Consider the following 17,500-nt stretch of genomic DNA (forward strand, 5'->3'; position numbering starts at 1 on the left):
TTTAGGAATTATTTACTAAGATTTGAATTTATTGAACTTGATTTAGAAAAGTTTGATCTAATCAAACTTAACAATTTGTTGAGATCTTTACATGTACTGTTAAGAGGCTCAACTCATCTTGTTTACCCTTGACTATTGCTATCCAATTGTTAAATTTTATTCATGGAAAAGACTAAGTTCAGTTCTCTTTAGACTGTAAACTGCTTTTAGGAAAGGGCCACGTGTTATGCTAGAAGACTAATAGTCCACAGGATTTAGTAAAATGTTAGAGACAGAAAAATGTAACAATGCTGTAATATTCAAAGAATAAGGTCAATTTTTCATGTATTGTGCTGTAAATTTTAAATTGAGATTGACCTACTGTGTTATCAAAGGAACCAGGAAGTATATACTAGAAGACTAATATTATTTATAATTGGTGAAAGATGATAGGGAAAAGAAATTAAAACAAGATTTAAAAAAGTCCATTATGCATACTAATGCTTATAAAGTGCTTTCTTAAGTAAATTTTCAATTAATTTTACAAGAAAGGGTTGCTTTCTTGATTTTCCTAACACGTATTGATGATGGTAGATGAAATCTGATGATGATTATCTGATATGTATATTTTAATTCAAACAGGATAACTGGGAATTAAATGATGCCCTAACACTGCCAAAGATTCAATAGGATAAAGAAAAAACAATTATTTGCCCACCTTCCCACTGAGACACTGATTCTTTGTAGAGGTGAAAAACGCCATACTATACCTTGATTTCTTCTATTTCATCTGGTACTATCTTGTATGCTGATATAGTCCCACCCAACCTGAAATTAGGAGAAAAAAATATTCTCAAAACCGGCAACAGTGTATTAAAAATATGGACTGTTTCTTCCATTAGCATCAGAGTGCCACCAATAATTGCCCATTACCCACCCCAACAACCATGGAGGAAAAACAACCATTTTGTGCTCAGGTTTTCCATATAGTAGTTTAAAAAGGTAGACAGTAAATGACTACTGAAAGAGGAAACATAAGTTAGATTTTTAACCATAATTAAACTTCTCTTATCGATGGTTTTAATGATGCTCAAACTGTCACTTTTACTGATAGATTCTGTCACAACTAAGATGTATCAAGAACAATAGCAGACATTTCTATTTTCATGGCATCATGAGACACAGCTAGGTTTAGAATACCTATCAATTTAACATACCATCAGTATTCTATAGTATTGTACTCAGGAAGACTGATTCCAAATTTCATGTTCTTTCCCTTACAACACACTGCTTTCCTCACTAAAGGAATCATTCTAGAGGTAAAGTGCTCTTTTACTCTAATCGCAATTTTTCAAAGGTCCCACAACTAGGAGTGGCAGACTGGGCTTAAGAACTCACTTCCAGAAACTGATAAGCAAATTCTAAAATTCATATGGAAATTCAAGGAACACATAACAGTCAAAAAATCTTGAAAAGAAGAAAGCTGGAGAAGTTACACTTTCTGATTTCAAGTCACTACAGATCTACAATAATCAAGACAATGTGGAGCTGGCGTAAGGATAGACATATAAAGCAATAGGGTACAACTGAAAGTCCGGAAACTAACATCACATTTATGGTCAACTAGTTTTTGTTTTTCTTTTTATTTTATTGTAATAAATATAGTTAACATTTTAACCATTTTTAAGTGTACAGCTAAGTGACAATTACATTCATAATGATGTGCAACCATCATTACTATTTATTTCCAAAACTTATCCATAACTTAAACAGAAACTCTGTAATCATTAAGGAATAACTCCTAATTTTCCCTTTCCCCCAGGCCCTGGTAACTCCTAAACAACACCGTCTTTACGAATTTGACTACTCTAGGAAACTCACATAGAGGAATCATACAATATCCGTCCTTTTGTATCTGGCATATTTCACTCAGCATAGTTCTCAAGCTTTATCCACATGGTAGCATGTATCAGAACTTCAATCTATGAATTACTCAATCATATGGTAATTCCATGTTTAGCATTTGAAGGACTGCCAAACACTTTTCCACGGTGGCTGTACGATTTTACACTACCACCAAGAATGCATGATGGTTCCAATTTATCCACATCTTCATCAATACTTGTTATTCTAGTTTTTTAATGGCTACCCTAATGGGTGTAAACCGGTAACTCATAGTTTTGAGACTCGCATTTCCCTAATAAGCAGTGATATAGAGCATGGGTCCCCAACCCAGGGAACGGTGGGCAAGCGATGGGCAAGTGACTAAAGCTTCATCTGCCAGTCCCTGTCCCTCGAATTACCACCTAAACCATCCCGCCCTGCCCTGTCAGTGGAAAAATTGTTTTACATAAAACCGGGCCCAGGTGACAAAAAGGTTGGGGACCACTGCTACAGAGTATCTTTTCATGTTCTTATTGGCCATTTGTATATCTTCTCTAAAGAAATATCTATTCAAGTGCTCTGGCAATTTTTAAATTGGGTTGTTTGTCTTTTTGCTGTTGAGTTGTAGTTTTTCATATATTCTGGATATTAAACTCTTACCTAAGGTATTATTTCCAAATATTTTCTCTCATTCTGTAGGCTGTCTTTTAACGTTCTTGATAATACTTTGATTCACAAAAACTTTTAATTTTGGTGCCGCACAATTTATGTATTTTTTTCTTTTCATGCTCACCTTACTGGTGTCATGCATAAGAATCCATTGCCAAGCAGAAACTAACACACCATTGTAAAGCAATTATACTCCAATAAAGATGTAAAAAAAAAAAAGAATCCATTGTCAAATCCAAGGCCTTGAAATTTATCCTTATGTTTTCTTCAAAGTGTTTTATGGTAATCAGTGTTCTTCTATTTAGAACACTGATCTGTTTTGAGTTCATGTTTGAATATGGTGTGAGATATGGGTTCAAGTTAATTCTTTTCCACGTGGAAATCCAATCATTTAGCAACATTTGTTGACAAGCTTTTTCTTTCCCAAAGCTGTTGTCAAAGCTTTGACTTAGCACCCTTGTCTAAAATGAATTTTCCATAGATACGGGTTTATTTCTGGATCCTTAATTTTATTCAATTGGTCTATAGGTCTATCTTTTTGTGGTTCTCGGCATAGAAGTCTTTTAGCACACTGGTTAAATGTATTCCTAGGCATTTATTTTCAGATGCTATTTTAAATGGCGTAGCTTTTAATTTCCTTTTCAGATTGTTTATTACCAGTGTATAGAAACAAGTAATTTTCATGTGTTGATCTTGTACCCTGTAACTTTGCTGAACTTGTTTATTTTTTTAAATTTATTTATTTAATTTATTTTTGGCTGTGTTCAGTCTTCGCTGCTGTGCACGGGCTTTCTCTAGTTGCGTGGGCTTCTCTTGTTGAAGATCATGGGCTCTAGACGCACGGGTTAAAGTAGCTGTGGCATGCAGGCTCAGTAGCGGTGGCTCGAGGGCCCTAGAGCACAGGCTCAGTAGTTGTGGTGAATGGCCTTAGTTGCTGCACGGCATGTGGGATCTTCCTGGAGCAGGGGCCGAACCCATGTCCCCTGCATTGGTAGGCGGATTCTTAACCACTGCGCACCAGGGAAGTCCCTGAACTTGTTTATTGACTCTAGTAACTTTCTTGTGGATTATCTATATACAGGATGGTATTATCTGTGAATAGAGATAGATTTACTTCTCACTTAACAGGCTGGATGCCTTTTATTTCTTGTCCTTGTCTAAATACTCTGGCTAGAACTTCCAATGCAACGTTCAATATCAGTGGTGAAAGCAGGTATCTTTGTTTTGTTCCAGATATAAAAAGAAAGCTTTCCATTTTTCACAATTGAATATGGCGTTAGTTGCGGGGTTTTCACAAATGCCTTTTATCAGGTTAAGGAAGTTCCCTCTGTTCCTAGTTTTCTGAGTGTTTTTACCATGAAAAGAATGCTGGATTTTTGTTAAATGCTTTCTCTGTGTCAAATGAGATGATCATGTGGTTTTCTGCTTTTCAATCTTTCTGTTAATGTGGTATTATTGCAGTGATTAATTTTCTTATATTGAACTACCCTTGAACACCTGGGGTAATCTCACTTGGTCACTGTGTATAATTCTTTTAATATGTGGTTGCACTCAGTGTCGTGATACTTTCCTATTTTGCATCTACATTCATAAGGGTTATTACTCTATAATTTTTCTTTCTTCTGGATGTCTTTATCTGGCTTTGGTAGCAAGGTAATTCTGGCCTCATTGAATGAGTTAGAAAGTATTTTCTCCTCTTCTGTTTTATGGAAGAGTTTGAAAAGCGTAATGTTAATTCTTCAAATGTTTGGAATAATTTACCAGTGAAGTAATCTGGTCCTAGACTTTTCTTTGGTGGGAGATTCTTTTTTTTTTTTTTTGTAATTAATTTTTATTGGAGTATAGTTGTTTTACAATCTTCTGTTTGGTGGGAGGTTTTTAATTGTTGAAAATCTGTTTACTTGTTACAGATCTGTTGAGACTTTCTATTTATTTTTATGTCAGTTTAGGTAATTCACATGCTTCTTGGAATTTGTCTATTTCATCTAGGTTACCAAATTTGTTGGCATACAACTGTTTAGAGGATTTTTTATAATCATTTTTATTTCTGTAAGATCAGTAGTAATATTCACATCTTTATTTCTGATTTGTTTTTGAGCTTTCTCATTTTCTTAATCAATGTAGCTAATGGTTTGTCAATTTTGTTAATTTCTTCAGAGAACAAACTTTTGCTTTTGTTGACTCTGTACTGTTTTTCTATTCTCTATTTAGCTCCACCTTAATCCTTATTATTTTCTTCCTTGATCTTTTCTTTTTACCCTGCCTCCCTCCCTTCCTTACATTAATTGTCTTATGTATCTAAGCTGATTTTTTTTCTTTTTCTGTAGTGAATCATTTTAATTCCCGTGTCATTTCCTGTTTTACATCTTTTAGGTATTTTTTTGGTGGTTACCATGGGGAATACATTTAATATTCTAAATTTATAGCAATCTAGTTGATTGATAACAACTTAAATCATTACATGAAATGTCTGCTCCTATACAGGGCTATCCTCCTACTTTTATGTTGTTGTCATAGCTAAATTTGCTAGTTTTGGAGTTAGTTTTCTCTTTTTCTCTAGTCCTTCAGGGTATAAAGTACTGTATTTATCGAGGATGTTTCTTTCTTTTTGATGTGCACATTTATAGCTATATATTTCCCTCTGAAGAGTGCTTCCACTGCATCTGGTAAGTTTTGGTATGCTGTGTTTTTGTTTACATTTGTCTCAAGGTATTTTCTAATTAACCTTGTGATTTCTTTTTGAACCACTGGTTAAGAGTGAACTGTTTAGTTTCCATATATTGTGAATTTTCTAGATTCCCTACATTTTTGTTTGCTAGCATCTTTCCAATGTGGCCAGAGAAAATACTTGGAATGATTTCAATCCTTTTAAATTTACTGAGACATTTTTTTGTGTGTCCTAACATTTGGCTTATCCTATAAAATGTTCCAGGTCTTCCTTTGTGTATTATCAGCAATTCTCTTTTGAAACATGACTGTGCTTGTGTCTGTTAATTTACTGTTAGAATTAAATGTGATAATACATTTATTTCCTTAATGCAATTTCATTTAACAGGCTTCTAATTATAAGACTTTTCTGAATGAATTAATCTATGTAATAAAAATAAAGGAATCTGTAGATAGTGATTATTTCCATTACTGAAACAGTTCCAGAAAAAAAATATTGGTCCAAATTCATTAGGAATAGAAATATTTAAAGGTAATTCAAAGTTGCTCAGAAATATTTTAATTTTCTCCCCAACTCTAATCTGCTTCTTCTACAGTTCTCCCCAGTTTTTGTTATGGTAAATGTTAATTGATCCAGTAGTCCATGTCGTAAGTGTGGAAATCTTTCAAATGCCTTTACCTTTCTCAGCCCCTACAAGTAATAACAGTCAAATTTTTATTGGCCTTAATTTATCTGGAAAATAGCCATTCTTCCATTTCCACTTCAGTACTTTAAGATTTTATCATTTCTAACCACAGTTTTAGTAGTATCCTCGCCACAGTTGTAACAAGCTGTATCTTTCTAAAATGTAATTCTTCTCATGTCACATCCTTATTAATGGATAATACCTTAAGAAGTGATGAGAATTCCCTTTATAAACTCGACTCCTCAGTCCATTTCTTGTTTCATTTCCTGTAACCCTTTCACAGTACCTCTTTGTTCTAGCCATGCCCAATTGTCACTAATTTCATAAATGCTTTATGCCTCTCTATTACCTGTATCTTGAATGCTCTTCTACACCCCCAAAACTCCATATCAACCTTCAGGAGTCAAATACCACTTTGAGAACACTTACACAAACTCTGGAAGCAGAAATAAGCACCTCCTCTACTGTGAATAGTGCCTTACTCACACTTGCATTATAGCTTTTATCCTACTATTATAATTAGCTGTTTAGAGAACTACCTTCTCCACTAGATTATGAAGGTACAGATTATATTTTAAATTACTTTCTACACTTGGCAAATAGTGAGTACTTAAAGCTTGATAAAGCAGCACACATTTGGTAAATTAATGAGAGAGGTTAGAGGAGCCAGACATGTGAATTTTCACCAAGATCATAAACAAAAATCTTTTTTAAGAGCAGGATCTCCAGGCTTTCAGATCAAGATGGATGAGTGGGAGAAAGCATGAACACACCAAAAATACATCTACATTACTATAGGAGGCAGGTCAAAAAGATCTTGCTTTATGTCAGATAGTGTTCTGCCTATGTTTTCTTCTAAGAGGTTTATAGTATCCAGCCTTACATTTAGGTCTTTAATCCATTTTCAGTTTATTTTTGTGTGTGGTGTTAGGGAGTGTTCTAATTTCTTTCTTTTACATGTAGCTATCCAGTTTTCCCAGCACCACTTACTGAAGAGACAGTGTTTTCTCCATTGTATATTCTTGCCTCCTTTGTCATAGATTATGACATGGAACAGGTGTGTGGGTTTATCTCTGGACTTTCTATCCTGTTTCATTCACCTGTATTTGTTTTTGTGCCAGTACCATACAGTTTTGATTACTGTAGCTTTGTAGTATAAGCTGAAGTCAGGGAACCTGATTATTTACACTCCGTTGTGCTTTCTCACGATTGCTTTGGCTATTTGGGGTCTTTCGGGTTTCCATACAAATTGTAAAACTTTTTGTTCTAGTTCTGGGAAAAATACCATTGGTAACTTGATAGGGATTACATTGAATATGTAGATTGCTTTGGGTACTACAGTCATTCTGATACTGTTAATTCTTCCAATCCAAGAACATGGTATCTCTCTCCATCTGTTTGTGTCACCTGTGATTTCTTTCACCAGTATCTTATAGTTATCCAAATACAGGTCTATTGCTTCCTTAGATAGGTTTATTCCTAGGTATTTTATTCTTTTTGATGTGGTGGTAAGTGGGATTGTTTCCTTAATTTACCTTTTACTCTTCTACACTGTTGGTGGAAATGTAAATTGGTACAGCCACTATGGAGAATAGTATGGAGGTTCTTTAATAAACTAAAAATAAAACTACCCTATGATCCAGGAATCCCCCTCCTGGGCATATTCCCAGAGAAAACCATAATTCGAAAAGATACATATACCCCATTGTTCACTGCAGCACTATTTACAACAGCCAGGACATTGAAGCAAGCTAAATGTCCATCAACAGAGGAATGGTTAAAGAAGATGTGGTACATATATACAACGGAGTATTACTCAGCCATAAAAAAGAACAAAATATTGCCATTTGCAGCAACATGGGTGGGCCTAGAGACTGTCATACTGAGTGAGGTCACACAGAGAAAGACAAATATGATATCGCTTGTATGTGGAATCTAAATAAAAGGTCAAAATGAACTTATTTACAAAACAGAAATACAGTCACAGATGTAGAAAACAATCTTATGGTTACCAGGGGGAAAAGGAGGGGAGGGATAAATTGGGAGATTGGGATTGACATATACATACTACTATATATAAAAGAGATAACTAATATGGACCTACCATATAGCACAGGGAACTCTACTCAATACTATTTAATGACCTATATGGGAAAGGAATCTAAAACAGAAAGGATATATGTATAACTGATTGACTTCTCTGTACAGCAGAAAGTAACATTATAAATCAACTATACTCCAATAAAAAAAAAATACATCTACATGAGGAACAATTCTCACTAAAAAGTAACTGAAAATTGGCATAAAGACTCCTGTACAGCTAAGGTTGTAAGACAGAATCACAGGGAATCAGGCAGCAAGGGAAGTGATCAGGTCAGGACTTGTGCCCCTGGGAGGGGACTCAGAGGAAAAGGGAGATTACAGGGGTGGAGAATTTCCCTGGAGAGTGGTTCCAGCCACATATTAGGTGCCCTACTACTGGAGTCTGACACAGGGAAGATAAGCCCCCTTGGCTGGTTGAGCTCTGCTGCGATGAACAGGAGGGCTGTCAGCAGCACGGACTTCATTTGTGAGGAGTTAACCAGCACTGGCTTGCTCCCACGGCAGAACAGAGAGGGAGAATTAGGACTGCATGAGTGGCTACCCAGTTTCCCACAACAGGCCCAGCATGCACCCCAGCCCAAGCTAAGCTAATGCTCCAGCCATGCTTATTTCACCTCAGAGCTCCACAATGGAGTGACAGTTGCCACAACTGGGAAGGCTCATCTGTGGGAGGCAGAGGTGACTCAGACCTGGGCAGTGTCTGAGCACAGCACGGTGGCCAATGCTGGTGCTTACCGAGAAAGCTTATCAGAAGCAACCCTGATCTCTGACACTGGCCAGACTTCACAGCCTGCATCCTGATACACATCAAGAGGCCAGGTGGGCTCTGCCTGCCCTGCGGCATAGCCCTACAACATTACAAGGTTAGTGGAGACTGCGGAGGAGCGTGTGGCTGCAGGGGGAAATAGAGACACAGATGCAGCGGGGGCTGTCATCGCAGGCAGCAAATTGGAGGTAGCATAAAACTCTGTGGCCAACCTGCAGAAGTCCATGCCCCATCATGAGCCCAGAGCCTGCATGGCCGCTGTTGGTGCAGCACTGCTCTCCTAGGGCAAGGATGTCAGGTACTGAAAGAGGAGAGAGCACATATTTTAAGGAAACAAATCCAGCTCGTAATCAATATTCAGGGCTTCTGCTCCTTAAACTTGGGATCCAACCCCAGCCCCAATAGGGCAGAAAGGGACAATGAGTAGAGGGGAAGCACTGCCTTACAGTTAGCTCTGGCCCTATCCCTTCATCTCCAGCCCTATCCACTACCAACGTGATAGATGCCACAACACCCTGAGGAAAGATGTCACTTCTGTTCATGTCAAATCCAGCTCTCTCACCACAGGCATCAGGCACACACAGACTGTATAGGGACACTTCCATATAGGGACATTCTTTCAAGACCACAATAGGTAACTGTTTTACCTAAATTCATAGTGACCAAAAAAAAAATGAAAAAAAGGGCTTCCCTGGTGGCGCAGTGGTTGAGAGTCCGCCTGCCGATGCAGGGGACACGGGTTCGTGCCCCGGTCCGGGAAGATCCCACATGCCGCGGAGCGGCTGTGCCCGTGAGCCATGGCTGCTGAGCCTACACGTCCGGACCCAGGGCGTCTGGAGCCTGTGCTCTGCAACGGGAGAGGCCACAACAGTGAGAGGCCCGCGTACCGAAAAAAAAAAAAAAATAGGGATTTGTTTCAATTGAAAGAGCAACAGAAAACCTCTGAAAAAATAATGAAACAGAAATAAACAATTTATCAGATAAAGAATTAAAAGGCATCCAAATTCGAAGGGAAGAGGTAAAACTGTCACTATTTGCAGATGACATAATACTTTATACAGAAAACCCTCAAGTCTCCACCAGAAAGCTCTTAGAACTAACAAATGAATTCAGTAAAGCTGTTGAATAGAAGATTAACATACAGAAATCTGTTGCTTTTCTATACACTAATAATGAACTATCAGAAAGAGAAAGCAAAAAAAAAAAATTCCCTTTAAAATCACAACAAGAAGAATAAGACACACAGGAATAAACTTAACCAAGGAGGTGAAAGATCTATACTCTAAAAACTATAAGCCACTGATGAAGTAAACTGAAGATGATACCAAAAATATGGAAAGATATCCCATGTTCATGGATTGGAAGAATACTGTTAAAATGTCCATACTACTCAAGGCAATAGATTGATTTAATGCAATCCCTAACCAAATACCCATGACATTTTTCACAGAACAAATCATTCTAAAATTTATATTGAAAAACAAAAGGCCCAGAACTGCCAGAGCAATCTTGAGGAAAAAGAACAAAGCTGGAGGTATCATGCTCCCTGACTTCACACTATATTAAAAAGTTACAGTAACCAAAACAGCATGGTACTGGCACAAAAAGAGACAGATCAACTGAACAGAATAGAGAGCCCAGAAATAAACTGACAAACTTATGGTCAATTAATTTGTAACAAAGGGGACAAAAATATACAATGGAGGAAAGATAATTCAATAAGTGGTGCTGGAAAAATTAGATAGCTACATGTAAAAGAATGAGATTAGAACATTTCTTAACATCTACAAAAATAAACTCCAAATGGAGTAAAGACCTAAATGTAATACCTAAAACCATACAACTCCCAGAGGAGAATATAGGCAGAACACTCTTTGACCTAAATCACAGCAGTATTTCTTTTTAGATATGTCTCCTAAGGGAAAAGAAAAGCAAAAATAAACAAATAAGACCTTAATTTAAATTAATTTAATTTAATTAATTTAAAACCTTTTGCATAGCAAAGGAAACCACCAACAAAATGCAAAGACAACATACTGAATGGGAGACAATACCAATGACATACACAATAAGGGGTTAATATCCAAAAGACATAAAACAGCTCATACAACTAAAAATTTTAAAAAATCCAGTATAAAAAATAAACAGAAGATACAAATTGACATTTTTCTAAAGAAGAAAGATAGCTAACAGACACATGAAAAGATGCTCAAGATCACTAATTAGAGAAATGCAAATCAAAACCACAATGAGATAGCAATTCACATCTGTCAGACTGGCTAACATCAAAAAGTATACAAGTAACAAATGTTGGCGAAGATGTGAAGAAAAGGAAACTTTTGCACAGTTTGTGGGAATTAAATAGGTATAGCCATTATGGAAAATAATATAGAAAAAACTAAAAATAGAATAATCGTATGATTCAGCAATTCCACTTCTGTGTCTATATATGAAGAAACTGAAAACATTAATTTAAAAAGATACATGCACCACAATATTTATAGCAGCATTACTTACAATAGCCAAGATATGGAAGCAAACTAAGTGCCCATCAACAGATGAATGGATGAAGAATATGTGGTAACTATATAATGGAATACTACTCAGGCATAAAAAAATGAAATTCTGCCATTTGCAACAATGAGGATAAATCTAGACAGTATTATACTTAGTGAAATAAGTCAGAAAGAGAAAGACAAATCCTCTATATTATCCATAATGTGGAACCTAAAACATAACTGAAATCAATGTGTATAACAAAACAGAAATAGACTCATAAACAAAGAGAACAAACTAGTAGTTACCAGTGGGGAGAGGGAAAGAGAGAAGGATAAGATAGCCTCAATTACCAGAAGGTAAGAAGCAAAAGCAAGAAGAACTACACTCCTGCAGCCTGTGGAATGAAAACCACATTCACAGAAAGACAGACAAAATGAAAAGGCAGAGGGCAATGTACCAGATAAGAAACAAGATAAAACCCCAGGAAAACAATTAAATGAAGTGGAGATAGGCAACCTTCCAGAAAAAGAATTCAGAATAATGATAGTGAAGATGATCCAGGACCGTGGAAAAAGAATGGAGCCAAAGATCAAGAAGATGCAAGAAATGTTTAGCAAAGATCGAGAAGATGCAAGAAATGTTTAACAAAGACCTAGAAGAAATAAAGAACAAACAAAGAGAGATGAACAATACAATAACTGAAATGAAAAATACACCAGAAGGAATCAGTAGCAGAATAACTGAGGCAGAAGAATGGATAAGTGACCTGGAAGACAGAATGATGGAGTTCACTGCCGCAAAAGAGAAAAAAGAAAAAAGAATGAAAAGAAATGAAGCCACCCTAAGAGACCTCTGGAACAATATTAAACACACCAACATTCACATTATAGGCATCCCAGAAGGAGAAGAGAGGGAGAAAGGACTCGAGAAAATATCTGAAGAGATTATAGTCGAAAACTTCCCTCACATGGGAAAGGAAATAGCCACCAATGTCCAGGAAGTGCAGAGAGTCCCAGGCAGGAAAAACCCAAGGAGAAAAATGCCGAAACACATAGTAATCAAACTGAATAAAATTAAACACAAAGAAAATTATTAAAAGCAACAGGGAAAAATGAAAAATAACATACAAGGGAATGCCCATAAGGTTAACAGATGATTTCTCAGCAGAAACTCTACAAGCCAGAAGAGAGTGGCACGATATATTTATAGTGATGAAAGGAAAGAAGCTACAAACAAGATTATTCTACCCGGCAAGGATCTCCTTCAGATTCGACAGAAAAATTAAAAGCTTTACAGACAAGCAAAAGCTAAGGAAATTCAGCACCACCAAAGCGGCTCTACAACAAATGCTAAAGAAACTTCTCTAAGTGGAAAACACAAGAAAAGGACCTACAGAAACAAACCCAAAACAATTAAGAAAATGGTAATAGGAACATACATATGGATAATTACCTTAAATGTGAATGGATTAAATGCTCCAACCAAAAGACACAGGCTTGCTGAATGGATAAAAAAGTAAGACCCATCTATATGCTATCTACAAGAAATCCACTTCAGACCTAGCGACACGTACAGACTGAAAGTGAGGGAATGGAAAAAGGTATTCCACGCAAATGGAAATCCAAAGAAGGCTGGAGTAGCAATACTCATATCAGATAAAATATACTTTAAAATTAAGAATGTTACAAGACACAAGGAAGGACACTACATAATGATCAAAGAATCAATCCAAGAAGAAGATATAACAATTATAAGTATATATGCATCAAACATACGAGCACCTCAACATAAGGCAAACGGTAACAGCTATAAAAGAGGAAATCAACAGTAACACATTAATAGTGGGGGGACTTTAACACCTAACTTACACCAAAGGACAAATCATCCAGACAAAACATTAATAAGGAAACACAAGCTTTAAATGACAATAGACCAGAGAGATTTCATTGAGATTTATAGGACATTCCATCTGAAAACAGCAGATTACACTTTCTTCTCAAGTGCACACGGAACATTCTCCAGGACAGATCACATCTTCGGTCACAAATCAAGCCTTGGTAAATTTAAGAAAATTGAAATCATATCAAGCATCTTTTCTGACCACAAAGCCATGAGATTATAAATAAATTACAGGAGAAAAAAAACGTAAAAAACACAAACACATGGAGGCTAAACAATACAATACTAAATAATCAAGAGATCACTGAAGAAATCAGAGGAAATCAAAAAATACCTAGAGACAAATGAAAACAAAAACACGATGATCCAAAACCTATGGGATGCAGCAAAAGCAGTTCTAAGACGGAAGTTTATAGCAATACAACCCTACCTCAAGAAACAAGAAAAGTATCAAATAAACAATCTAACCTTACACCTAAAGGAACTAGAGAAAGAAGAACAAACAAAACGCAAAGATAATAAAAGGAATGAAATCATAAAGGTCAGAGCAGAAATAAATGAAATAGAAACAAAGAAGACAATAGCCAAGATCAATAAAACTAAAACCTGGTTCTTTGAGAAGATAAACAAAACTGATAAGCCTTTAGCCAAACTCATCAAGAAAAGGAGGGAGAGGACTCAAATCAATAGAATTAGAAATGAAAAAGAAGAAGTTACAACGGACGCCACAGAAATACAAAGCATCATAAGAGACATAAGAGAGCATCATAAGCAACTCTATGCCAATAAAATGGACAACCTGGAACAAATGGACAAATTCTTGGAAAGGTATAACCTTCCATGACTGAACCAGGAAGAAACAGAAAATAGGAACAGACCAATCACAAGTACTGAGATTGAAACTGTGATTAAAAACCTTCCAACAAACAAAAGTCCAGGACCAGCTGGCTTCACAGGTGAATTCTATCAAACATTTAGAAAAGAGCTAGCACTCATCCTAGCAGAGGAAAGAACACTCCCCAACTCATTCTACGAGGCCACCATCACACTGATACCAAAACCAGACAAAGATAGTACAAAAAAAGAAAATTGCAGACCAATATCACAGATGAATATAAATGCAAATATTCTCAACAAAATACTAGCAAACAGAAGCCAATAATCGATTAAAAGGATCACACAACATGATCAAGTGGGGATTTATCCCAGTGATGCAAGGGTTCTTCAATATACACAAATCAATCAATGTGATACACCATATAAACAAACTGAAAAATAAAAATCATATGATCATCTCAATAGATGCAGAAAAGGGTTTTGACAAAATTCAACACCCATTTCTGATACAAACTTTCCAAAAAGTGGGCAGAGAGGGAACCTACCTCAACATAATTAAGGCCATATATGACAAACCCACAGCAAACTTCATTCTCAATGGTGAAAAACTGAAAGCATTTCCTCCAAGATCAGGAACAAGACAAGGATGTCCGCTCTCGCCACTATTATTCAACATAGTTTTGGAAGTCCTAGGCATGGCAATCAGAGATGAAAAACAAATAAAAGGAATACAAACTGGAAAAGAAGAAGTAAAACTGTCAGTGTTTGCAGATGACATGATACTATACATAGAGAATCCTAAAGATGCCACCAGAAATCTACTAGAGCTAATCAATGAATTTGGTAAAGTTGCAAGATACAAAATTAATGCACAGAAATCACTAACAACGAAAGATCAGAAAGAGAAATTAAGGAAACAATCCCATTTACCACTGCAATAAAAAGAGTAAAATACCTAGGAATAAACCTACCTAAGGAGGTAAAAGACCTGTACTCAGAAAACTATAAGACACTGATGAAAGAAATCAAAGATAACATCAACAGATGGAGGGATATACCATGCTCTTGGATTGGAAGAATCAATAATGTGAAAATGACTATACCACCCAAAGCAATCTACAGATTCAATGCAATCCCTATCAAATTACCAATGCCATTTTTTTACAAAACTATAGAAAAAAATCTTAAAATTTGTATGGAGACACAAAAGACCCGGAATAGCCAAAGCAATCCTGAGGGGAAAAAAACGGAGCTGGAGGAATCATACTCCCTGACTTCAGACTATACTACAGAGCTACAGTAATCAAAACAGTATGGTACTGGCCCATAAACAGAAATATAGATCAAAGGAACAGGATAGAAAGCCCAGAGATAAACCCACGCACCTATGGTCAACTAGTCTATGACAAAGGAGGCAAGGATATACAATAGAGAAAAGACAGTTTCTTCAGTAAGTGGTACTGGGAAAACTGGAGAGCTACATGTAAAAGAATGAAATTAGAATACTCCCTAACACCACACACAAAAATAAACTAAAAATGGATTAAAGACCTAAATGTAAGACCAGACACTATAAAACCCTTAGAGGAAAACACAGGAAGAACCTTTTTTGACCCACCTCCTACAGTCATGGAAATAAAAATAAACAAATGGGACCTAATGAACCTTAAAAGCTTTTGCACAGCAAAGGAAACTATAAACAAGGCGAAAAGACAACCCTCACAATGGGAGAAAATATCTACAAACGAATCAACGGACAAAGGATTAATCTCCAAAATATATAAACAGCTCATCCAGCTCAATATTAAAAAAACAAACAACCCTATCAAAAAATGGGCAGAAGACCTAAATAGACATTTCTCCAAACACATACAGATGGCCGAGAGGCACATGAAAAGCTGCTCAGCCTCACTAATTATTAGAAAAATGCAAATCAAAACTACAATGAGGTATTACCTCACACCGGTTAGAATGGGCATCATCAGAAAATTTACAAACAATAAATGCTGTCGAGGTTGTGGAGAAAAGGGAACCCTCTTGCACTGTTGGTGGGAATGTAAATTGATACAGCCACTATGGAGAAGAGTCTGGAGGCTCCTTAAAAATCTAAAAATAGAATTACCATATGACTGAGCAATCCCACTACTGGGCATATACCCAGAGAAACCCATAATTCAAAGACACACACACCCCATTGTTCATTGCAACACTATTTACAATAGCCAGGTCATGGAAGCGACCTAAATGCCCATCGACAGACAAATGGATAAAGAACACATAGTACATATATACAATAGAATATCACTCAGCCATAAACAGGAATGAAATTGGGTCATTTGCAGAGACGTGGATGGACTTAGAGACTGTCATACAGAGTGAAGTAAGTCAGAAAGAGAAAAACAAATATTGTATATTAATGGATATATGTGGAATCTAGAAAAATGGTACAGATAATCCGGTTGGCAAGGCAGAAATAGAGACACAGATGTAGAGAACAAACGTATGGACACCAAGGGTGGAAGGGAGGGTGTGGTGGTGGTGGTGGGATGAATTGGGAAATTGAGTTTGACATATATACACTAATATGTATAAAACAGGTAACTAATAAGAACCTGCTGTATGAAAAAATAAAAATAAAATAAAATTCAAAATAAGAACAGAGAAGAGAATAATAGATGTGTGGAACACAGTAAAAAAAAATGGCTATAAAAAAAATAAAGAGAGAAGGATAATATAAGGGTATGGGATTAATAGATACAAACTACTATGTATAAAATAAATAAGCAGCAAGGCTATATTTTACAGTAGAGGAAAATATAGCCATTATTTTATAATAACTTTAAATGGAATGTAATCTATAAAAACATTGAACCACTATGCTGTACACATGAAACTAATATTACTTTGTTAATCAATTTTATTTCAATAAAAAGCATTTTCTCTACCTTAATAATATACATTTGTGGTATGCACATTATGCACACTTCTTTTATAAAATAATTTTTACACACCTTAGTTTGAGCAGTGTTATATTCCTCAATGCTTTCAACTTGACTGAACAAGCAAGCAGAATATCTTTAGAGATTTTCATAAGAAGCCAAATTATTGATTCATACATTAAACTTCAATGGATTAGTCTTGCTTAGACAGAGTTCAAAAAATATCTCTGCCCTTGGCTTGGTTCCTGCCATTTGTAGAAGTTATCAGATGTCAGTTTAACATTAAGTAACATTAATCTTATTTTTTTCCAGCAACAGCATGTTGTCTAAATAATGCTAAACTTTTTAATCCCAATAGAAAGGTTCTTCTATTAAATATAAAAGTGAGACTACTAGTCCAACTTAATACACACATATTCAATAAATTCTGTAAGTGATTATTTTTAGAGTTTTCTACGCTTGAGGCTCTGTTGTGGCAAATAAAGTCTCGCTTCCAGCTCTAATTAAAATTCAAATCTAAAACTGCTTCAAGGGAGTTCCCGCGTGGTCCACTTATTAAGACTTTGCCTTCC

The 17,500-nt window shown here is 36.0% G+C and overlaps 1 protein-coding gene across 12 annotated transcripts in view; it reads right to left on the reverse strand.

Annotated features, from left to right (window-relative positions):
* Positions 1-17,500, reverse strand: part of GPHN (gephyrin) — a 626,350-nt gene that overhangs the window by 409,542 nt on the left and 199,308 nt on the right. For all 12 annotated transcript variants that reach the window (XM_067732935.1, XM_067732912.1, XM_067732903.1 and 9 more), the window contains exon 3: positions 750-807. In XM_067732935.1, coding sequence (XP_067589036.1) covers positions 750-807 — 58 coding nt within the window. The remainder of the gene's footprint in view (positions 1-749; positions 808-17,500) is intronic.

This window comes from Pseudorca crassidens, chromosome 1 (genome assembly GCF_039906515.1).
Source record: "Pseudorca crassidens isolate mPseCra1 chromosome 1, mPseCra1.hap1, whole genome shotgun sequence".
NCBI classification, from domain to species: domain Eukaryota; kingdom Metazoa; phylum Chordata; class Mammalia; order Artiodactyla; family Delphinidae; genus Pseudorca; species Pseudorca crassidens.